General features: G+C 37.5%; 1 protein-coding gene across 2 annotated transcripts in view; it reads left to right on the plus strand.

Annotated features, from left to right (window-relative positions):
* Positions 1-20,413, plus strand: part of RSPO2 (R-spondin 2) — a 144,034-nt gene that overhangs the window by 66,106 nt on the left and 57,515 nt on the right. For both annotated transcript variants that reach the window (XM_090282761.1, XM_090282762.1), the window contains exon 3: positions 7,047-7,235. In XM_090282761.1, coding sequence (XP_090138887.1) covers positions 7,047-7,235 — 189 coding nt within the window. The remainder of the gene's footprint in view (positions 1-7,046; positions 7,236-20,413) is intronic.

Here is a 20,413-nt window from a genome sequence, read left to right on the forward strand (position 1 = left end):
GAGTTTTGGTAGAAACAAAATCATCTGATTAATGACCTTTAATCCTATTGTCATTAAGAATATTCATCTCTCAAGAAAATTTTCATGTTTTGGGGGACTTATAACTTTTTTAAAATATTATTTTCCCAAGGAATACATCTAGTGATAAGGATATATTTGGTCTTTCATTCCTAAATAACATTTTAGGTGGATAAAATAGTGTTATTAATTATTAATAATAATATTTTCAAGAAGCCAATTAATATGGATTTATCAAAACTAGTATTTGAGAAGTTACTTTTGTAAGCCTTTGAACTAAAATATTATCTACTGAAGAATTTATGACAAAAGATAAAAAGAGATTAAGAAAATATGGTTTAATTATAGAGGTTCTAAAATTTTGGAATTTTTGGTACATTTGACTTTATTATTATGTTCAAAATTCTTTCTAGATTGAATTCATGTTAACTTAGCCCTCCAAAACTTTAATGGATATGTAGAAATGTGTAACTGTCTAAGCTTCATTAACATTGTTAATTTTAACATTTATTTTCTGTCTAGGGCATGATGATTAGAATAGTGAACATCTAGAGTGTTAAAATTTGTCTTTGCATCAAAGATCAAATTACATGTTTTATGGTGATATTTTCTATAAACACTTACAGTGTAATATGAAACTAAGCTAAGTATCCTAAGATAAGCATTTCTTATTTTGGTCAAATCTTGCATGACTCAATCCATGACCTTGATTGCTTAGTTGAGTATGAGTGTCATAGTACACATGATTACAAGATTGTTCTTTAACCCAATGTTGCCAAGTTCTAGTGGGAGGATCTATGCCCAACTTGATTTGTATAATATCTGACATTTTATTGGTGTCAGAGATAAGGTTTTTGTTTTTAAATATTGCCTTGAATTTGGAATTGGGCAGAGACAAAAATTAACAATTTTATGATAAACTGATCAATTAAGTTCATAGTAATTATTAAACTTGTAATGTTATTTAACCAGCAAATACGGAGTGAGGATAACATGCCAGAAGACTGTTGTTCAGTCCCATTATGCTCAAAATTAGAAATCTGTAACTTTAGTCAGGAATGGGTGCCTTCTTTTACTTAGAAGGAATTTAGATTTCTTCTTGCTCGACAAGAGCTAAGTCCAGAAACAGGGGAGCCCTTTTAAAAAGTGTTAGGTGTATATTAAAAGCAGATAGGCATTCAACACCTACACAAAATGCTTTATGAGATGAAATGTAAATAACTAAACTTGATTTAACTAAGGATCAAACTTAAAATCCCAAGATTCATTTTTTAAAAAACTTGCTGTTTAACTAGAATCAAAAGTAAAAAGTTCTACTCATGCTGTTTTCTCTTTTGATATACTTGTTAGTGATATAGGTATTGTTACCTGGTTTCTACCTTAATTTGTCTTGTTTTCTATATCTACATATTCCTTTGGAGATATGCATGGATTTGTGTTAATACCACTAATATATTTTTGAGGATTTTTCAGATTTTAAGCGGTATATTTCATCTTTACAATTTTGGGTGGGTTTAGTTTTGGAAAAGTGTTTTGGTTGGAATGATGAGGCTCTGAATCTCAGCAGGCTTTAGGGAAGGAAAAGTTGAAGCTTACAGAGAGAGCAAATAAACATGGTCATCAGAGCTGAGAATTGAGGTCTGTTTATTCACCTGCACACTTGAATTAAGTCTCAGAGAAATAGGCAGAGCCATTTGATTTATTAAGATCCTGACAAAATAAGTCAAATCAAAGGTGTATTCTTGACTGACGGTAGATACAGAGATTGGTGTAGTCACCATATAACGGATGAAGAAGTTTTTGTTAAAATTGTGAAGCTCTTGATTTACCACATAGAGGCTACTAGGATAGTAGAAACTGGACCATGGTTAATTAAACTGAAAAGTTTATTTTAAGGTTTGGGGCATGAAGCTTCAAATTGCAGAAGTTATATGTGACCTTGCCTTTCAGCATTGAGCAACACTATTAATGACTAAAGGAGATTGGAGGACAGGAAGAGAGAGCACTTAGTTTGGGTGCAGCTCACTTCACTTTTGTTTAAGAGAATTCCTTGTGTAGCGTGATGAAGATATCTAAGATATACACTCAGGTCAGTATTCCCTAATTCATTTTCATTAAGCTAGTCAACATGCAAGTAAATAAAGCAATGCTTTTAATGATTTTAAGAATACCTTTAAAAAATGTGGAGAACAATTTGTTGACTCTGAAATCTTTGTGGTCAAGATGAAAGTTGGCCTGTGGTACATACAAACAGAACAAAACAAAAAACCTTTAATTTATGTTGATTCTCTCAGTTCTGTAATTCTCTTTTTTCCATACTTTTTACTATGGAGTGTGATCTATGTTGATAACGAGCTCTTGGGTTAACTTTGAACTGAGAGTAAGTATAGCTTCAGCTTTAGTTTGTGATGATTATGATACAGAGAGGCTTCTCCTTAAACCATGCTGCTGTGTATGTAAACCTTCCAAGTTCTCTTTTTACTTATGAAGCGGAGTTTGGCATTTGGATAACCTTGATATGGCTTTTTCAAATATCATGGCATCAGGTCTTTGTGCTTAAGGTTGGCTCTGTTCTTAGAGAACCCTGAAAATCAAAATGAGTTGTGTTTACCCTGGCCAGGTGGCTCAGTTGGTTGGAGCATTGTCCCATACACCAAAATGTTGTGGGTTTAATCCCTTGTGGGAGCACATACCTAGGTTGGGGGTTCTCCCTGATTGGGGCACATATGGGAGGCAACTAACTGATGTTTCTCTCTCACATCAATATTTCTCTCCTTCCCTTCTTTTCTCTTTCTACAATCCAAAAAGAAAAAGGACTTGTGGTCATGGACCAACAGCGTGGTGATTGCTGGAGGGAGGGGGTTTATGGGGATTAAATGACAATGGGAAAACTTACAATAAGGATTAAATCAAAACAAACAATAAATAAATAAATAAAATCAATAAACATACCCTTGGGTGAGGATTAAAAATTTTTTAAAAATAAAATAAAAATGAGTTGGGTTCTCCCCAGTCAACCTCCTTTGCCAAAGCCATTTCATCCATTATACAGCTGCTGAATAGCCCCAGTTCTGCTCCTCTCTGCTTTCTGCACCCTAATTTTTACCCCTTATACAGAGAAGTAGAACTATATCCCAGTTTTTGAAACCCACATGCTCGCTCCTTGCATCCTACTCAGAACACCAATAGACATATGAGAATAAAACCTCTTCAGAAGGCAGCTGGAGAAATTCTAAATAGTATAGGCTTATTTTCAGTCAGCTATGTGAAAATGCTCTATAAATCATAATTATCTCATCAGAGTAAGGTGTAACAGAAACCCCACAATAAGTATAAAAGCAGGAAAATTAACCCCACAAGAGAATGTAAATTAGAGGTGAGCAGAAACTGGGTTGCCTGAAGTACCTCTGAGTTATGAGATTAGTAGAACTCACAAGAGGGAGGGTTGGAATTAAGTCTGTAGGAGGAGACATTATCTAGGAGACAATTAGCCATGATCACTTTGAATATTTTATCTTACTTATTTTCTTTATTTGATGTGACAGTACCTAATACTCATGTATTGGAACCTTTTCATTTTTTTTTCTTTCATGCTTCTTACCCTTTCTATATTTTCATTTTTATGCTGTTTTGTGCTACAGTTCTTTAAACCTGTTTTCCAGTTAACTCCCTCTCTTCTCATCTACCTTTCAATTTGTCAGTTTTAGAATTTTCATTTCTTTCCAATTTTTGCACATTATTTTTATGATATGTTTCTTCTCATGTGATTTCTAGTTCTTATTTTATCTTTTCAAATACCCTAAAGATTCTCATTTAAAAGTCTCTTTTAAATTGTTCTGTTAAATCTGATTCTTTAGGGGACTCTTCCTCACTGCTGTTTGCCTGTACATATGACTTGTTTAGTTTGATGTCAAGGTGGTTTTCTGTGGAAGTTCCAGGTCTCAGGATTGTAAAAAATTCAGGGCAGTTTCAGAGTTTTTTTCTTGGTGGATTTTCTTTGATTTGGACAAGTTTTAAGGTTAATCTCTTGATTTAGGGCCTCCGTACTACATCACTAATTTTGGCTTGGATCTCACTCTTGGATGTTTTGCAGGTGTGGGGTACTTATTTCTTGTGGGTTATATTTTCTTGCTTCCCTGCTCACGCCTTCAATGCCATAATCCAGGGTTGGAATCTTCTCTGGCCAGTGGAGTGGGGTTTCTAGTGCTTGTTACATGAACAAACAGCCTTCATGACTCTGGTCTACGTAAAGAGAGCCAAGTGTCAACTCTTTTTTTAAATTATATTTTATTATTTATGATATTACAGTTGTCCCAATTTCCCCCACCCCATTTAGTGCCCCTCCCAAGAACCCCTCCATCAGGCAATCTCCACATCATTGTCCGTGTCCATGGGTCATGCTTACATGTTCTTTGGCTACTGTATTCTCTGTGCTTTACAACCCCATGACTATTCTGTGACTACCAATTTTTACTTCTTAATCCCTTCACCTTTTCACCTATCCCTCCTCGCCTCCTCCTCTCTCGCAACCATTAAAATGTTCTCTGTATCTATGATTCTGTTTATGCTCTGCTTGTTTATTTTGTTTTTTAGATTCAATTGTTGATAGATATGTTTTACTACCATTGTTCCTCCTCCTCCTCTTCCTTCTTCTTCTTCTCCTCCTTCTCCTTATTCTCCTTCTCCTCCTTCTTCTTATCTTCCTTATTCTTCTTCTCCTTTGACATTTCATATAATAATGATGTGGTGGTGATGAACTCCTTTAGCTTTCTATTGTCTGGAAAGCTCTTCTATCTGTCCTTCAGTTCTAAATGATAGCTTTGCTGGGTACAGTAATTTTGGTTGTAGGTCCTTGCTTTTAATCACTGTGAATATTTCTTGCCAGTGCCTTCTAGCCTGCAAAGTTCCTTTGGGAAAAGCAGCTGACAGTCTTATAGGAACTCCCTTGTATATAACTAACTGTTTTTCTCTTGTTTTGAAGATTCTCTCTTTGTATTTTACCTTTGGCATTTTAGTTATGATGTATCTTGGTGTGGGCCTCTTTGGGTTCATTTTGTTTGAGACTCTGCACTTCTTAGAGTCTTGTGTGTCTATTCCTTAATCAAGTTAGGGAACTTTTCTGTCATTATTTTTTTCAAATAGATTGCCAATTTCTTGCTCTTCCTCTTCTCCTTCCATCACCCTAATGAAGCAAATGTTGGTACACCTGAAGTTGCCCCACAGGCTGCTTATACTGTCTTCATTTGTTGTTGTTGTTGTTGTTCTGATTGGTTGTTTCTTGCTTCCTTATGTCCTAAATCTCTGATGTGATTCTCAGCATGATCCACTGTACTGTTGTGGATTAAGTTGTTCTTTATTTCAATTAGTGTATCCTTTGTTTCTGACGGGATCTTTTTTTGTGCTCTTGAGGTCCCCACTAAGTTCATTGATCATTTCTATAACCAGTGTTTTGAACTCTGTGTTTAGTAGATTTCTTGTCTCCATTTTGTTTAGTTCATTTTTGGAGTTTTGTTCTGTTCTTTTATTTGGGCCGTGTTTCTTTGTCTCCTCATTTTGGCAGCCTCCCTGTGTTTGTTTTTATGTATTAGGTAGAGCTGCTATGTCTCCCAGAATTGATACAATGGCCTAATGTAGTAGGTATCCTGTAGAGTCCAGTGGCACAGCCTCCACTCAGGGTGCACCGACTGTGTGGGCTGAGTACACCCTTCTCTTGTAGTTGAGCCTTGACTGATTTTGGCATGTTCAAGGTCAGCCACCACCTATGATATGTTCAGGGTCACACAGCATAAGCTACAAAGCAATATGCAGATGGCTGCTACTTATGCTAGGCTTGATGGTGCCCAAGAGAGGCCACACTCTGAACCATGGCTGGCTGCTGCTACTGCTAGGCAGGGACAACTTAATAAGAAGTAGAGGACTTGCTGAAGCCAGATTCTGCTTGTTTGAGAGAATTTAGGAAAATATGAAGCATGCACTATGACAGGTCATTTTTATGGAAAAATTATTGGAACCAGGTTGGGTGGGCATAAAAGTTTGGTGGGGCAGGGTTTCAGGGAAATACCAGGGTGGGGCAAACAGTGTGAGCTTGGTTTAGGGAGTCTCAGATATGGCACTTGCCTGCTGGCTCTGTGAGGCAAGGGCTCAGAAAAGGAACAATGACCTTTGCCAGCACTTCCATCTGGGAGAAAGCTGCCCCCCCCAAGTCTTGCCCTGATACTGGACAAACCAGTTCCTCCCCGTATGCCTCTGATGCCTTTTGAGTTGCTGCCCCAGCACTGTAGCTCAGAGAGAGTGAGTCTGAGTAAGTTTGTGCATGGGCCTTTTAAGAAGATTGGTCAGGGGTCCAGCAGATTCTGTCTTCTGCAGTTTCAATCCCTGCTGGTTTTTACAGCCAGAAGTTATGAACACTTATCTTCCTGGCACTGGAACACTGAGTTGGGGAGCCTGTTGTGGGGCTGGGACTGCTCGCTCCTAAGATATCCCTCCCAATTTTTTATTCATCACGTGTTAGTGTGGGACCAGGCCATTCTACATCTCTGCCCCTCCTACTCGTCTCAGTGTGGTTTCTTCTTTAATTCTCTAGTTGTAGGACTTCCACTGAGCTCAGTTTCTGATGATTCTGAATAATGGTTGTTCTATAGTTGTGATTTTGATGTGGTTGTGCAAAGAGGTGAGCCGTATGTACCTGTGCCTCCATCTTGACTGGAAGCCCATCAGGTGTCAGCTCTTTATGTGCATATTTATTAGTCTAGATTTAGGACCCTGCCATGAGGTCTACTTCTGTCTCATTTAACATCTCCATGACCCATTCAGTTTGAGCTTCCAGCCCCAACTCTGGCTCTGAATTTCCTCTTTGTTTCTAAATTTGGCTGTGTATTAATCATTTTTTTCTTGGGGGTGGCAGAGGATATTTTGTTTAGATTTTCTACTTCGTTAAGAGTACTTGTCTTTACAACATGCCACATTGACCAGAAGTCTGATCATATTCATATTTAAACATGATTTTTGTTTTTGTTTTTCTTTTACAGCTAGTTATGTATCAAATCCCATTTGCAAGGGTTGCTTGTCTTGTTCAAAGGACAATGGGTGCAGCCGATGTCAACAGAAGTTGTTCTTCTTCCTTCGAAGAGAGGGCATGCGCCAGTATGGGGAGTGCCTGCACTCCTGCCCTTCGGGCTACTATGGACACCGAGCCCCAGATATGAACAGATGTGCACGTGAGCAGTTAACTCTTGTCTACCCTGTTTTACCATTTATGCCACTTAGGGGGAGTGAAGTTCAAATCTTTTACTTAAAAAAGGGTATATTTTTAATATGCTACAGAACTTGTCTAGGCTTAAACTTTAAAAAATTGAGTGGGGTGGGATAAGAACACTTTAAATTTATCTTCTGTATAGAAGAATATTACACACTTTTTAAAAGATTATCTAAAAATTTTCATTTATAACAAGCATCTCAACGCAGAAGCTTATTAGGCAGATCTTTGTAAGACATACCCAGCACTTACCAAAAAGGTAATTTAGATACCTTTTTACTGGGAATGTTCTCTCCAGTTTACCACAGTATCTGTAGCCTATTTTCCCTCTTTTCCCTAATGTGTAATACTTTATTTAGTCTAATATGTAATTGAATACATTCATTTTAGAATTCTGTAAAGCACCATTACTGGTTGAAGATACAACAAAAATATTTAGTTTACTTCAAAATATTCTGAGTTCTAAGTTTAACAGCTACAAAACTAATTGAGGAATGGCATTCTTACATACATACATAGAAATGTAGGCACAATGTTTGTTTCATCTTTTAATCCAAAAATCATTCACAAAATACTGTGTAAACGGTAGAAATTCCAGTTTTAAAAAATCAGTAAGGTACCAAAGGAACATCCATTTTTTTAAGGAGTTCAAATTTTAGGGAATATAGGAATTAAGGGGAAGGGGAACATGGAGTAAAATTACAGGTGGATAAAAAGTTTGATCATAATTTAATACACTAGGTGCTAATCAGGCAACTGGTATGTTATGGGAGTGATTTTATTATCTCCCATTAACACACTGTGTATACAGTGGAACTTAGTACCTAATTTGAGAGTGAAGAGAGAGAATCAAATTTGATCCTACAGTTTCTAGCTAAGGAGACTGGGTGAATAGTTTTGCCATCAGCACAGTTAGAAATATATAGGCTTGAAGGAAATTTGGATCTACTTCCATTACATGGAATTTTTTAGATTTATAACTAGAAGGGTACAACTTCTAACAAGTTATCAATTAGGCTGGCTAATTTTTGCAAATAATTACCTTATCCTTATGGTATATGATTTTGGCTACCTAGTAAATTATCTTTTACAGTTTTTGAACTTCATAGAAGGATTGGTCCTTAAGATGGATTCCTACTCAGATTGCTTTAGACTGCTATGGGGGCATTTGAGTCCAGGAATGTTCTGTGTGGTTTTCATTCCAGACTATCAGTGCCCAAGAAAGATGAGGTAAGAATGTAGATGGCTTTAGAGATTAACCTCAAGTTCTAGACATAGCATTATACATACTGTGTATGGATGATAGGGTGACCATCTAATGTCACTCAACCTGGGACATTGGGGAGTATGAGGGGCTGCTGCTAATAATTATGCAGGGACATAGGGTGTAAACCAGAACTGTCTGGGCAAACTGGTGGAGATGGTCACTTAATACCTCATAGTGTATTATAGGGTCTTCCTTCGAGAGATGCTCCCAAGTAGGGGTTAACATGCACATTTTGGTTAATTTGATCCCTATTCTCAGAAAAGAGGAGGGACAGTGACTGTAAATCAGCCTTGAAAAGATATTCTTTGTGTGAGAATGGGTTTGCTATGGTTACACTCATTGTAAGTGAATGCAATCAATGTTGAAGTTTACTGACCTGGAGGAAATCATTACTTATCTGGTAGAAGCAGGAAGTGTTGATTGACAGGACTCCTGTGAATTCAATTTAGAGTGGAAGATTATTTCTTTTACATGACCATGGTTCTTTCATGCTAATGATTCATGTTTTTTCATACATATTTTGCATTTATTGCATTGTTATTTGTATTCTATTCAGAGGATGAGACATTTTAATTGGAAAAGCTGTCACAGACTGAGAATCTAAGATCATATCCACTTTTTGTTTTCTTAAGATATTACTTCTCAACAGTAGACCAGAAAATTATACTTCAAGCAACAGCAGCTTTAAAAAAATCCTATAACCTTCCCCTCCACACCCCCACTCTTATTAGGGATTTCTGGACCCAAGGGTAGGTAGGATGATGACCATGTCCAGCTTGAAGCAGCTCGAGGAGCTCGAGACCTTTGCCCATTGTCCTTTATATGATTATAAAGGGCCTTAAGTCTGCGAGGGAGGGATTGTTATTTTTTATTGTTAAAATAAATAATTAATTATTTTTAAAAAGGGGAAGAATATATAAAAGGGTGAAGCGGGAGAGCTTGTATGTACAACCCATGGGCATGGACTTGGGAGGGGGGATTGCTGGAGGAGGTGGGGTGCTGAGTGGAGGGAAGCAAAGGGGAAAAAATTGGAACTATTGTAACAATATAATCAATAAAATAAAATAAAAAAATCCTGTAAGTGGAACTTGCTCATCTGTTTCATGATCACTAGAGTATGACCCCAATTGTAAAGCAATATCTTTCTTCTAAAGGAAGACTTGCCCTATGAAATGTTGGCTGAGGTTTGCTTCCTGGTCCAGACTGTATGGAGCTTATGAATTTCAAACATGCTTATAAAAACCAGTTTAGTAATAATTTGAGGCATAATGTAAATATATATATATATATACACACACATTAATGGGTGGTAAGAAACATCATGTAAGGTACTATTACATGATGTTTCTCTAATATATTTTATTTCTCATTCATTGATAAATTCATTTACATGAAAAAATTAATTTTGAAAATCATTATATCTAGTCCTCATAGAAAGTTTAGAAAGTAAAAACCCTTTTAAAAAAAAAGCAAAAGCAAAAGCAAAAATAAACAATAAACTACAAAGATATAACAAAAGTTAACATTTTGTCTTCTATGCTCAAGATTTTGTTTCTGTGTATATTTATGTCTTTCTCCTCTTACAAATGTATTATTTTCCTGTTTTTTTTTATTATTTATTTCTTTTAACTTAATAACTAGGAACATTTCTTTCATGTCTTTAAACATGCTTCATACATTCTCCTGAATGGATATTCCATAATATATTTAGCTAATTACCTACTGAAAATTTGCTTTTAGTTTTTCACCATTATAAGCAGTTATATTGAGAATATTCTTATAGACCTGACTGGTGTGGCTGGTGGGTTGGGCATTGTCCCACACACCAAAAGGTCACCAATTCGATTCCCTGTGAGGGCACACACCTCATTGCAGGTACCTAGTTGGGTGTGTGCAAGAGGCGACCAATTGATATTTCTCTCACACACTGGTGTTTCTCTCCCTCTCTTTCTCCCCTCCTTTCCCTCTCTCTAAAAATAAATAAATCTTTTTTAAAAAAGAGAATATCCTCATATATACTTTCCCTCACAAACATATGTAATTTTACACATTCCTCTGATTTATTTTCATAACATAAACTTTAAACATAATAAATTTTTACAGTTTTATTGAGATATAATTGTGATGTAACCATAATACACATTTTCAAGATTTTTGATATATATTGCCAAATGGAGTTCTAGAAGAGTTGTACCTATTCACAGCTTCACTAATAGAAGACATTTTACCTTACATCTCACCAACACTGGACATTATTGACAAAAAAGATAAAAGTGTATTTTTGTTTCAATGTGCTTTTATTGGATGTAAATAAATATAAACATTTATTTTTCATATGAAAAATGGCATTATACCTGGCTGCTGTGGCTCAGTGGATTGAGTGTCGGCCTGCGAGCCAAGTGTCGCTGGTTCAATTCCCAGTCAGGGCACATGACTAAGTTGCACGTCAGGTCCCCTGTTGGGGGCGCGAGTGAGAGTCAACCACACAGTGATGTTTCTCTCCCTCACTTTCTCCTTTCCCCTCTCTCTAAAAATAAAATAAACAGACAAATAAATAAATTATTTTTTTAAAAAAGAAAAGAAAAATGGCATTATAAAGTGTTTACAAGAATCTCTGGCCTTTTCCCCTCTCTTTGCACAACTGTCTTATTATTAATAATACAACAAATCTTGAAGTGAAATATCACAGAATTTTAGGTTCACAGATCATAAATGGAGAGTTTAATGAATTATTGAAAAGTGACCACACATTTGTAACCACCACTCAGGTAAAGGGGGAATGTTAGCACCCAAGAACCCTCATTGTATCTCTTCCCAATCACTCCCCTCTCTCCTCTCTTAACAAAACTACTATCCTGACTTGTAACCAAAATGCATATAAAAGATTTTTTATGGCATTAGCATATTAGCTATAACTTAGAAACAATTCAAATGTTCAATAGAGGATCTAAAGAAGTATAGTATATTAAAAAATATGTAGAAGAAGAAATGAGTGAAATACTGCAACATGCAGCAACATAAGTGACTCTTACAACACAATGTTGAATGAAAGAAGCCATAAAAATAATATATACATTTACATACATTTCAGAAATAGGGAAAATTAACTTATGGCACTAGAAGGCCAATAATGGTGCTTACTGATATGTACTGTATTTATTGAACACCTACCATATGCTGGCTTTGGTACTAGATACCTGGGAATATAATAATGAGTAATAATTAGTTAATGCCCTGGAGCTGCTTATGGTATAGGGCAGTGCTTCTCTACTAGGAGTGATTTTACCCATTAAGGGACATTTAGTAATGTTTGCAGACATTTTTGGTTATTATAACCAGAGGGGTGCAACTGGGATCTAATGGATAGAAGCTATGGATACTGCTAAACATTCTACAATGCACAGGACAGCCCCCTTCAGTAAGGTATTTTCAGACCCCAAATGTCAGCAGTATTGATGGTGAGAAAGCCTGGTCTAATGGGAAAGACAGACAATTCAGTGTAGTATGTGGTAAAGGCTGCTACTTATATAGCTTCCGTTCTATGCCAGCTCTATTGGAAGCACATTTTCTTATTTTTTTCCAAACAAGGGTGCAAGGTAGGTTATGGTATTTCCATTTTATGGATGGAATTACCTAACTGAATAAAATACACTTTCTAAAGGATGGCACTTACGAAGATGTGGGCATTTTCAGAGTTATTAGGATTAAGCATTACAGGTAGAAAAAGGGGGAAAAACACATTGAGTCATAGAAACACACACACACACACACACACAAGTCGTCCATTTTGCAGTAAAATCTAGGTGGTTGAGTATAGCTCCATCATAACCAGAAATTATGTTAATTAATGGTGGGGACTAGATAACGACAGCTCTCTTATGGGCTGCATTTAGGCAGTATAAACATCTACCTGAAGGCCACAAGTAGTCAGTGAAGGATTTTAAGTAGGAGAATGATAAGGTTATGGTTTTTGGAAATAGTTTTCTTTTGGCAGCACAAAAGATGAGTTAGAGGGAGTCAAGAAGTTAGCAAGATCATTAATCTAGTCATCTCCTCATTAGACCTTCCCCGGCCAGTCTGTCTAAAATTTTGACCTTCCCTATCCCAATATTCCCTTTCTTACATCTCTTCTTTACCCTGGCTGGTTTGGCTCAGTGGATTGAGCGTCGGCCTGCGAGCTAAGTGTCGCTGGTTCGATCTTCCAGTCAGGGCACATCAGAGAAGGAAAACTCTGACTCCAAAAAACCTCCGCTGCCTTGCGGCATACCTCTTCAGGAGAAAGGCTAAGGGAGTAAACCCCGACAGAAAATCCGGAGCCGGAGTCCCTAAGGCGGTTCGACGTTGTAGTCAACACCGGCAACTCCTGCGGCGCACCTAAAGCCAAGCTGTATTGACTCCGTCTTTCCCTTGGATCCTTCAGCTGCGAAGAGAGGGGGGGTCTGCTGCATGGGCAACAGCAGACCCTCCATATCACCCTGCCCAGGCTCTGTAGCTTCAGCTTCACTGGAGAGGACACTCCAGCGTCATCGCAAGATGTCGATTCAACACGGGAGGAGACAGATACCGTGTCACTCCCGAGTCGGACTGCACAGCCATTCTCGGCGGTGCAGATAGACTCTTAAGAAGCTACACCATCGTCTCTTGAGACGGACGGCTGCCGACGACGATACATCTCTTCTTTAGTCCTCCCTCTTTCCTCTCCTCCCTCTTTCTTCACTCTCTCCTTTCCTCCCTTCTTTCCCTAGCACTTATGAGTAACAAATATACTGTATATTTTTCTTATCTTTTTTATTCATCTCTCCCACTAGAATGTAAGCTCCAAAAGGGAAGGGATTTTGATCTGTTTTCAGACTCAATGCAGAATAGTATCTGACACATAGTGGGTGCTCAGTACTGTTTGTTGAGTGAATAAATGAATAAAGGCAGATAAAGTAGAGATGGAGAAATGGAGAAAGATACTGAAGAAGAATCAATAGGATTTGATAATCAATTGGAGGATATGGGATGAGGGTGAAATGAAGATTACTTTTATGATATTTGTTTAGGAATCTGGAGAGTGTAATCTACCAAGGTACAGAATATAAGAGGAGGGCCATATTTGCTGGAGAGAAAGGTCAGAATGTGAAGAATGGTTGATTTGGGACACATTGAGCCTGAGGTGGTATGAGACATACTAGGCGGGTACCCAATGAGCAGTTAGATGTGCTGGGCCAAAGCCCTCCAGGGAGGTCTGAACTGAATCATTGGCAAGAAGAAGAGAATATCAACTGAGCAGGGGGAGAAAAGGGTTCTGAGGATTAAAGCCTGAAGACTGTTGACATTTAATGGCAAGCAAAGAAAAGCCTGTGGAGGAGGCTGTGACTGTTACCAGGAAAATAGAAAGAAATTCAGAGAATGCTGTCCCAGAGGCAGAAGCAGGAAGTCTTGAGCAGCAGCAAGTGGTCCGTGTCAGTCACACTCTGTAAACAATAGGTGTTAATCTTAATGAGAGTTGTTTTATTGTCATTGTTGGGGCACTGTCCTGATTGCAGTGGTTTTAGGGGTCCATGTGGTCTTAGGGAAGCAGCCTTTATTGCTAAGCTTGTTGATAAGGAGTTGATGATAGCTAGATGGCTCATGGTTTAGGAAATAGTGTGTGTGTGTGTGTGTGTGTGTGTGAGAGAGAGAGAGAGAGAGAGAAACCTGAAGGAGGCTTCAGTGGAGAAGAGACAGTTGAGGTGGAGAAAGAGAGAATGATTAAGGAAACACAATCACTGAATAGAGAACATAACATGCAAAACCTGAATGGGGGAATCGGCCTATTCTGATAATAAACAGAGGAAATCTTATTGCTCAAGTTTACACTTAATTTTATTATGGATTTGGTGGTTCTCTTCAAGGAACCTATTACTTCAGTATAGACCCAAGTTGGATAGCATCATTCTGTTTTAAAGGCAAATGCTACCTTGTATTGTTTTCCTTTGTGGGCCTAAGACATCTAATTTGTACTTTAGTTTTTAGAGTACTTTCATTTTAAGTACACCCTTTCATTGGCTTCTGGCCATCCTATGGTGTTTTCTCCATTTACAGAGCAGGTGGCAGATGTTCTGAGAAGTCCACTGACAAGCCTGAGGGGTGGCTGCCAACATGACACAGCAACTAGGCAAGCAGATGTGACAATGTCACCTTCACAAACGGAGCTGGGGGAGGACTAGGCAGAGGACTAGGCATCAACGTAATGCAGGTTTTAGGCCAAACACATTCTTTTGTTTTATTATTATGTTTATCAGCCAAATGCATTGTTTTTTAAAATTAACCCCTCCCTTCTGTCAATACCATATATATTCAAAAAATTAAACACTTATTAAGATAGGATGAAATTTTGACCTTTTGACAACTGATAAAGAGTCTTGAAGGAAGTGTTCCCATGCTGAGATAACTAAATCCCAGCATCCTCGTATTCATTTGATATTTGTTTTATGCACTTGGCCAAATGGTATACATGAAATGTCACTAAGCTTCCCTAACTTTAAATGCTGTCATTTCATGTTTTAAAAATGAAACTCTTTCCTTTTTTCCTTTCCTTTCTATGTGCCTCATGGATTTCAGTCATTCTGTAGTCTAGGGGTCAGCAAACCACGACCAGTGGGCATAATCTGGCCTGTCAACTTTTATGTGCGACCCCTGAGCTAAGTATAGATTTTAGGTTGTTAAGGGGTTGGGAAAAAAAGTAAAAAACAACAACAAAAACAATATTATGCAACACATAAAAATATTAACTTAAAATTTCAGTATTCATTAATAAAGTTGAATTGGCAATAGCCACATGTAATCAACTACACGTTGTGTACGGCTGCTTTTGTTCTCTGCAACAGAGCTGAGTAGTTTAGACACAGATGGTATGGCCCACAAGCCTGAAATATTTACTATCTGGTCTTTTACGGGAAAAGTTCGCTGATTCCTGCTTTAGCCTATTTGGAGTGTGAAAGGATTAAGAGAGTCTTCTTGTTTTCCTCGCATGGAGGTTGAGTGGAAGGCAGGACATATATTAGCTTACGCACACTTTTCCACTTAGTTGGATGGAGAGATCTGCTTTTTTCAACATTTGAAAAAATTCAACTAAGACTCAGGTCTGAAGTTTATTAAACTGCTCTGGTTCCACCTAATATGAAAGGGGAAAAAGTCACCAAAAAAGGAAAAACACAAGGAGTCACCAAGATGAGAGAGCTGCTACTGGCAGGAATTAAAAATCTTATAAGAGATATTAATTTGGTTTATAATTTTAAAAATCTTTTTCATTGCTAACACATTCCTTTCCTACTTTATTTTGAAGTAGTTGCCCTCCTCTTTCACCTCTTTTGAATGGAAAAAAAAATCCCTTTAAAACACCTACCTTTGTATTCCCAGCTAATATGTCCAAGTTTTAATTTTGGTTGTTTTGAGAATGATTTCAAATATGCATCACTTGAATATAAGAGAAATGAAGCCAACTTTTTTTATAGTTCCTCATTATCTGACCACATGATTTTATACAAGCCTCAATATTTCTTCAGATATTTTGTGTGTGGGTGGGCAAGCTATAATTTTTAAACATTCAAATATTACAGTGAAGCTACCAACAACATACTTTGTAAATTTGAATTTGGGGTTTTTATTTCAATAAACTGTTATAACACTAAGTTAAAATGAGTTAGGAGGAAAAATTATTTTTGACAGCCTATATATGATAGAATATTGAAATAAAGGGCACTTTTGGCATATAAGATAGAACTTTATAGCTCTCTGAAAAACAATATATAAATTTCTGGATGCAGTCCATTCGTCTTACCTAATTGCGATTTGGAGATTAAAAACACTGCCAAGGCCAGGGTTTTACTCTCTTTGTGGTCACTTCCCTAATGGCCATGATAGACCATCTTTAGTGAACTTCATAAATTGAACAGCTTCCTTGCGCTCAGAAAGGGCACTGCACATTTCAAACAGTACCTGTTCAAGGGTTGGCTTGTTTGACTCTAGGGAGTGATACAGTTTTTATGTGGTGGTTTTTACCTGTTCTTTTGTTCTCATCTTTAATTTGATACTCTGAACATTCATCTGATATAGGTATTTCCCCCTCCTATTGGATGGTGAAGGAAATAGGGCACAGAGAGAAGGTAATCCCGGCCTCACCCCCTGCTTCCACCCCTACCTGCAAAGTCAAAATTGCGTTTGGATGTCATTTTCCCTAAATCCTGGTTTCTAATGTTTAAAGTAGAGGACTCTCTTTGTAGGTACTCAATAAATGATAGTATTCATTGTATTCAGTTTGTTTAGCTGCATGACCTAAACAGGGGTAGAGATAATTTACTGCAGATAATATCTCTTTTGAGTAATACATATATATATTTAGAGCTTCTTTCTATCTGCCATCTTAGACTGTCTTTTTGGTAAATTTTCACACTCATAATAGCTCACATCCTTTTATCACTAATTTTGCAGCAGGTACTGTGTCAGTATCCTTGCCTTAATTAAGCCTCTGAATCTGCCTGACAACCCTAGGAGGTAAGGACTGATGGTTGCCTTTTTTCTTTTTTTTTTAATAGATGAGAACACTGAGGCAAAGTGAACGAAGTCTAGCCTCCTATCTGCTAACCACGTACTATTTGAGAGGCCATTATTTTCTCAACATAGCTTTTGTTTCCTGCCTTTGGCTCTTGCTCTGACTGTAACGTTCTGCACTTGACATAGCTAGGTTTCATCCTGTGCTAACTTGCCTAATGAATGAGGCATTCTTGACTTAAACCCATCCCAGTGGGCTTTACACGGACTTGATCTTCTGTTAACTTAGTCCTGAAACCTCTGACTCTGTCCTTTATTTTCTTTAGGTTGAAATATAACAATGCTACTAATGAGCTATGTAGACCGTACAACAAAGAATGTAATTTTAGATTTTAGGTCATAGTTTTCATCAGTCCCGATTCTAGTGGCGTTACTGCAATAGTATGTATTAGAAATGCATGATTTTTTTTACATGGAGCTTAAAAACTTTATGTAGGGATATTTATAAACCATTGCAAGTTTTGAAAAGGAATATTAAACAGCATTATTTGAAGTTGTTAGAGAAATCCAAAAGTACTTAAACAATTTTACAAAACCTCATATTAAGTTGCACAGCCTAATACTTGCCACGTGAAATAATTTGCTAAAAGGTAGTCTCATTTCAAATGTCTTTTGATTTTTTGGAACAACCTGCCGAGTTAATTTCTGTTCAGATTTTAGCATACATCAAGTAGAGAAACCTGGAGTTTTCCAGGTGTAGCCTTGATGCCCTTGGACTCTTGTCATTTCAATCTGAAGACTAAATGCCCCTGGCATCTGCTTGATTCTTAATGGAGCTGCTGGTAGTTTGACAGTAAAGGGCAGTTGAGGAGCACTAAGCAGTCATCATCAGGATGTGCTAATGCAGCCTGAAGCCCACAACTCTGACGTCAAGAAATAACAGAAGTGTATTCCTCAGTGTGTATCCCAGGTACTCTGTACCTCATTGATTTCTCCCCTTTCTCCAATAAATGATTGTAATAGATAGAATTGCATTTTTTCATAGTTGGGTTTAACAAATGCTCATTTCTCTCTCCTTTCAATTCAAGGTTTTGATTTTTTTTTTCCATACAATACGATTGGCCATGCTGAGGTATTCAATTAAGAGATGGCTCTTGTCCTCTAGATTTTGCTGATAAGATAAACAAGCCTAACTCTGCCTCTGTGCCAAGGCCTCAGAGAGCCATGGGACCCCAGACAGAAAGGATAAGTATGGCTTCTTTCAGTTTTCATCTTCTCGACTCAGTTTGTCAGTTCTGTTAAATCATGTAACTCCTTTTTCCATTATTACCTCTTCAAGTTTTGAGGCTCTCAGCAATTTTCCTTACCGTCACTTTCTTCCTGCTTCCAGGAAGCTTAATTTCCTAAAAATGTCAATTCCCCAGCTCATTCTGTGTATATTTCAGAGTATTGCAGTATTCCTTCACTGCCTGCCTGGGTACCTTTCCTTTGGTAGACTGAATATCCAGAAGTGCTTTTCCACCTGTGCCTTTAGTTTTCCATCATGATGCCTGAATCCCAGTGACTTTTACCATCTTGTTGCTCTCAGGTTTGAGAATCTTATTATAGTCAGAGCAAGCCCTAATCTTTAACCTAACTTCCTTTTAACTAACCTTGTCAGTTAAGTAGTTAAAATCATATGAAGTGCAAACAGTTAATTATAACTTTACCTCTCTTTTTTGAAACTAAGTATCATTCGAAGTGAAATTCCACTCCCACAGCAATCTAAGCCTGGGACCGCCCCTCCACCTAAGCCGCAGCTCCTTCCAGCCCTTCTCCTTGGGATCCATCAGGCACTGTGTGGATTTTCTCCATGGTCTTACCATGAGTGGAGCTGCTACGGCCAGAACTTTACTCTTCCTCTGTCTCTCTAAAATCTGCTCAACTCAAGTTCCAACTTCCATAGTGCACATTACCTGCCACATTTTGATGTTTATATTCTCTATTATAATTGTTTTCTATTTAGGTATTTTCTATTTCTAAATAGGTTTTTAACTGTTTGTTCCTCCGATAAGATTTACTGCAACCAACAAACCAACCAACCAACCAACCAACCAACTTTTCTTTTTATAGTAAAGATATTTACAGTGCACATGTAAGCAATCTCAAATAAAGCATTCAAATGAGTTTTTAAATATAAGGGATTTGAATTTTTAAGTAGCACTCATGTGAGTTCACTTGGCAAGCATTACAACTCCACCAATGTCTCTGGCTCTATGTTAGAAATGAGGAATTTACAGATTGAAAACAAAATAAAACTGTAACGGCAGAACAGAAATGAATCCATCTTCCCTGCCTGTAATGTACCCAGTCCATAACTACTATGCCATGTTACAATGCCCTGTAAGTGCACATGGCTCCCTCCCTTTGGCGTTCGCACCTCCAGGAGAGGGAATGGGTATTATAATTTTATGTTCTCAGTATCTGGCACAATACTGCATTTTTGGAGAATGTTTGGAATGAACTGTTGAACTGCACTACGGTATAATTTGAAAATGTTATAATGGAGCCTGTATGGGTGCTGTGGGAGGACAAGAGAAGGGGTACCCAGCCTATTTTTTTTTCTCTTGGCCAGAGTAAGCCCCTCTTGCCAAATGATAGCCCCATCAGAATGCATTTGGAGGCAGTTTCACTTGGACAGTAATTTTACTTAAACCGATATTGGCAGTCCTCATTCCATGGATCACATTTTTGAGGAGGCATGTAATTTAGAAGCATGTAAGTTGGCTAAACCAGAGTCTTATATTTCTGAGGACAGATTTAGAGCCCAGATTTTTATAGAAAAGATCTATGTTTAGTAAACTCTGATATACCTGTTTTCTTACACAGTATAAAGTTTTCTAAGGTTTAACAGTCTATTAAATGATCCAACTGGTATTTTGAAACTCATCTATTTATAAAATCGACATAGAGATTTTCCTAAACTGTAATACAGTCGCTCTTTCTGAGAAATAGGCCTGATATGCCATTAAAGCAAAGAAGGTATTTCTATATTTTTAAAAAGCCTTCTGCATTGTTTTGATTTTTATATCTAATGAGACTGTTTTACTTTTATGTTAAAATGAGTAATAGAGTTGATGTAGATCTCTATTATTTAAGGATAATAAGCTTGAGAAGTTTTGGTCTGAGTAGCTATGGGCTGGGATGGGGAAGGAAAAGTATACAACTGTAGGAGAACAGCAGAAATAGTGGTTTTCTCCAAAGCAGAAGAGGTAGTTTGGGAAGAAATGGCAGAAGAGGGCAGAGGGTTGTGGATGGACCTGCAGCTGGTGGGGAAAGGTTTTCTGGTGCTGAACTTTGTGCAGATGTAGATTTCC

Source organism: Furipterus horrens, unplaced genomic scaffold (genome assembly GCF_987537825.1).
Source record: "Furipterus horrens unplaced genomic scaffold, mFurHor1.1.pri manual_scaffold_7, whole genome shotgun sequence".
Lineage (NCBI taxonomy): Eukaryota > Metazoa > Chordata > Mammalia > Chiroptera > Furipteridae > Furipterus > Furipterus horrens.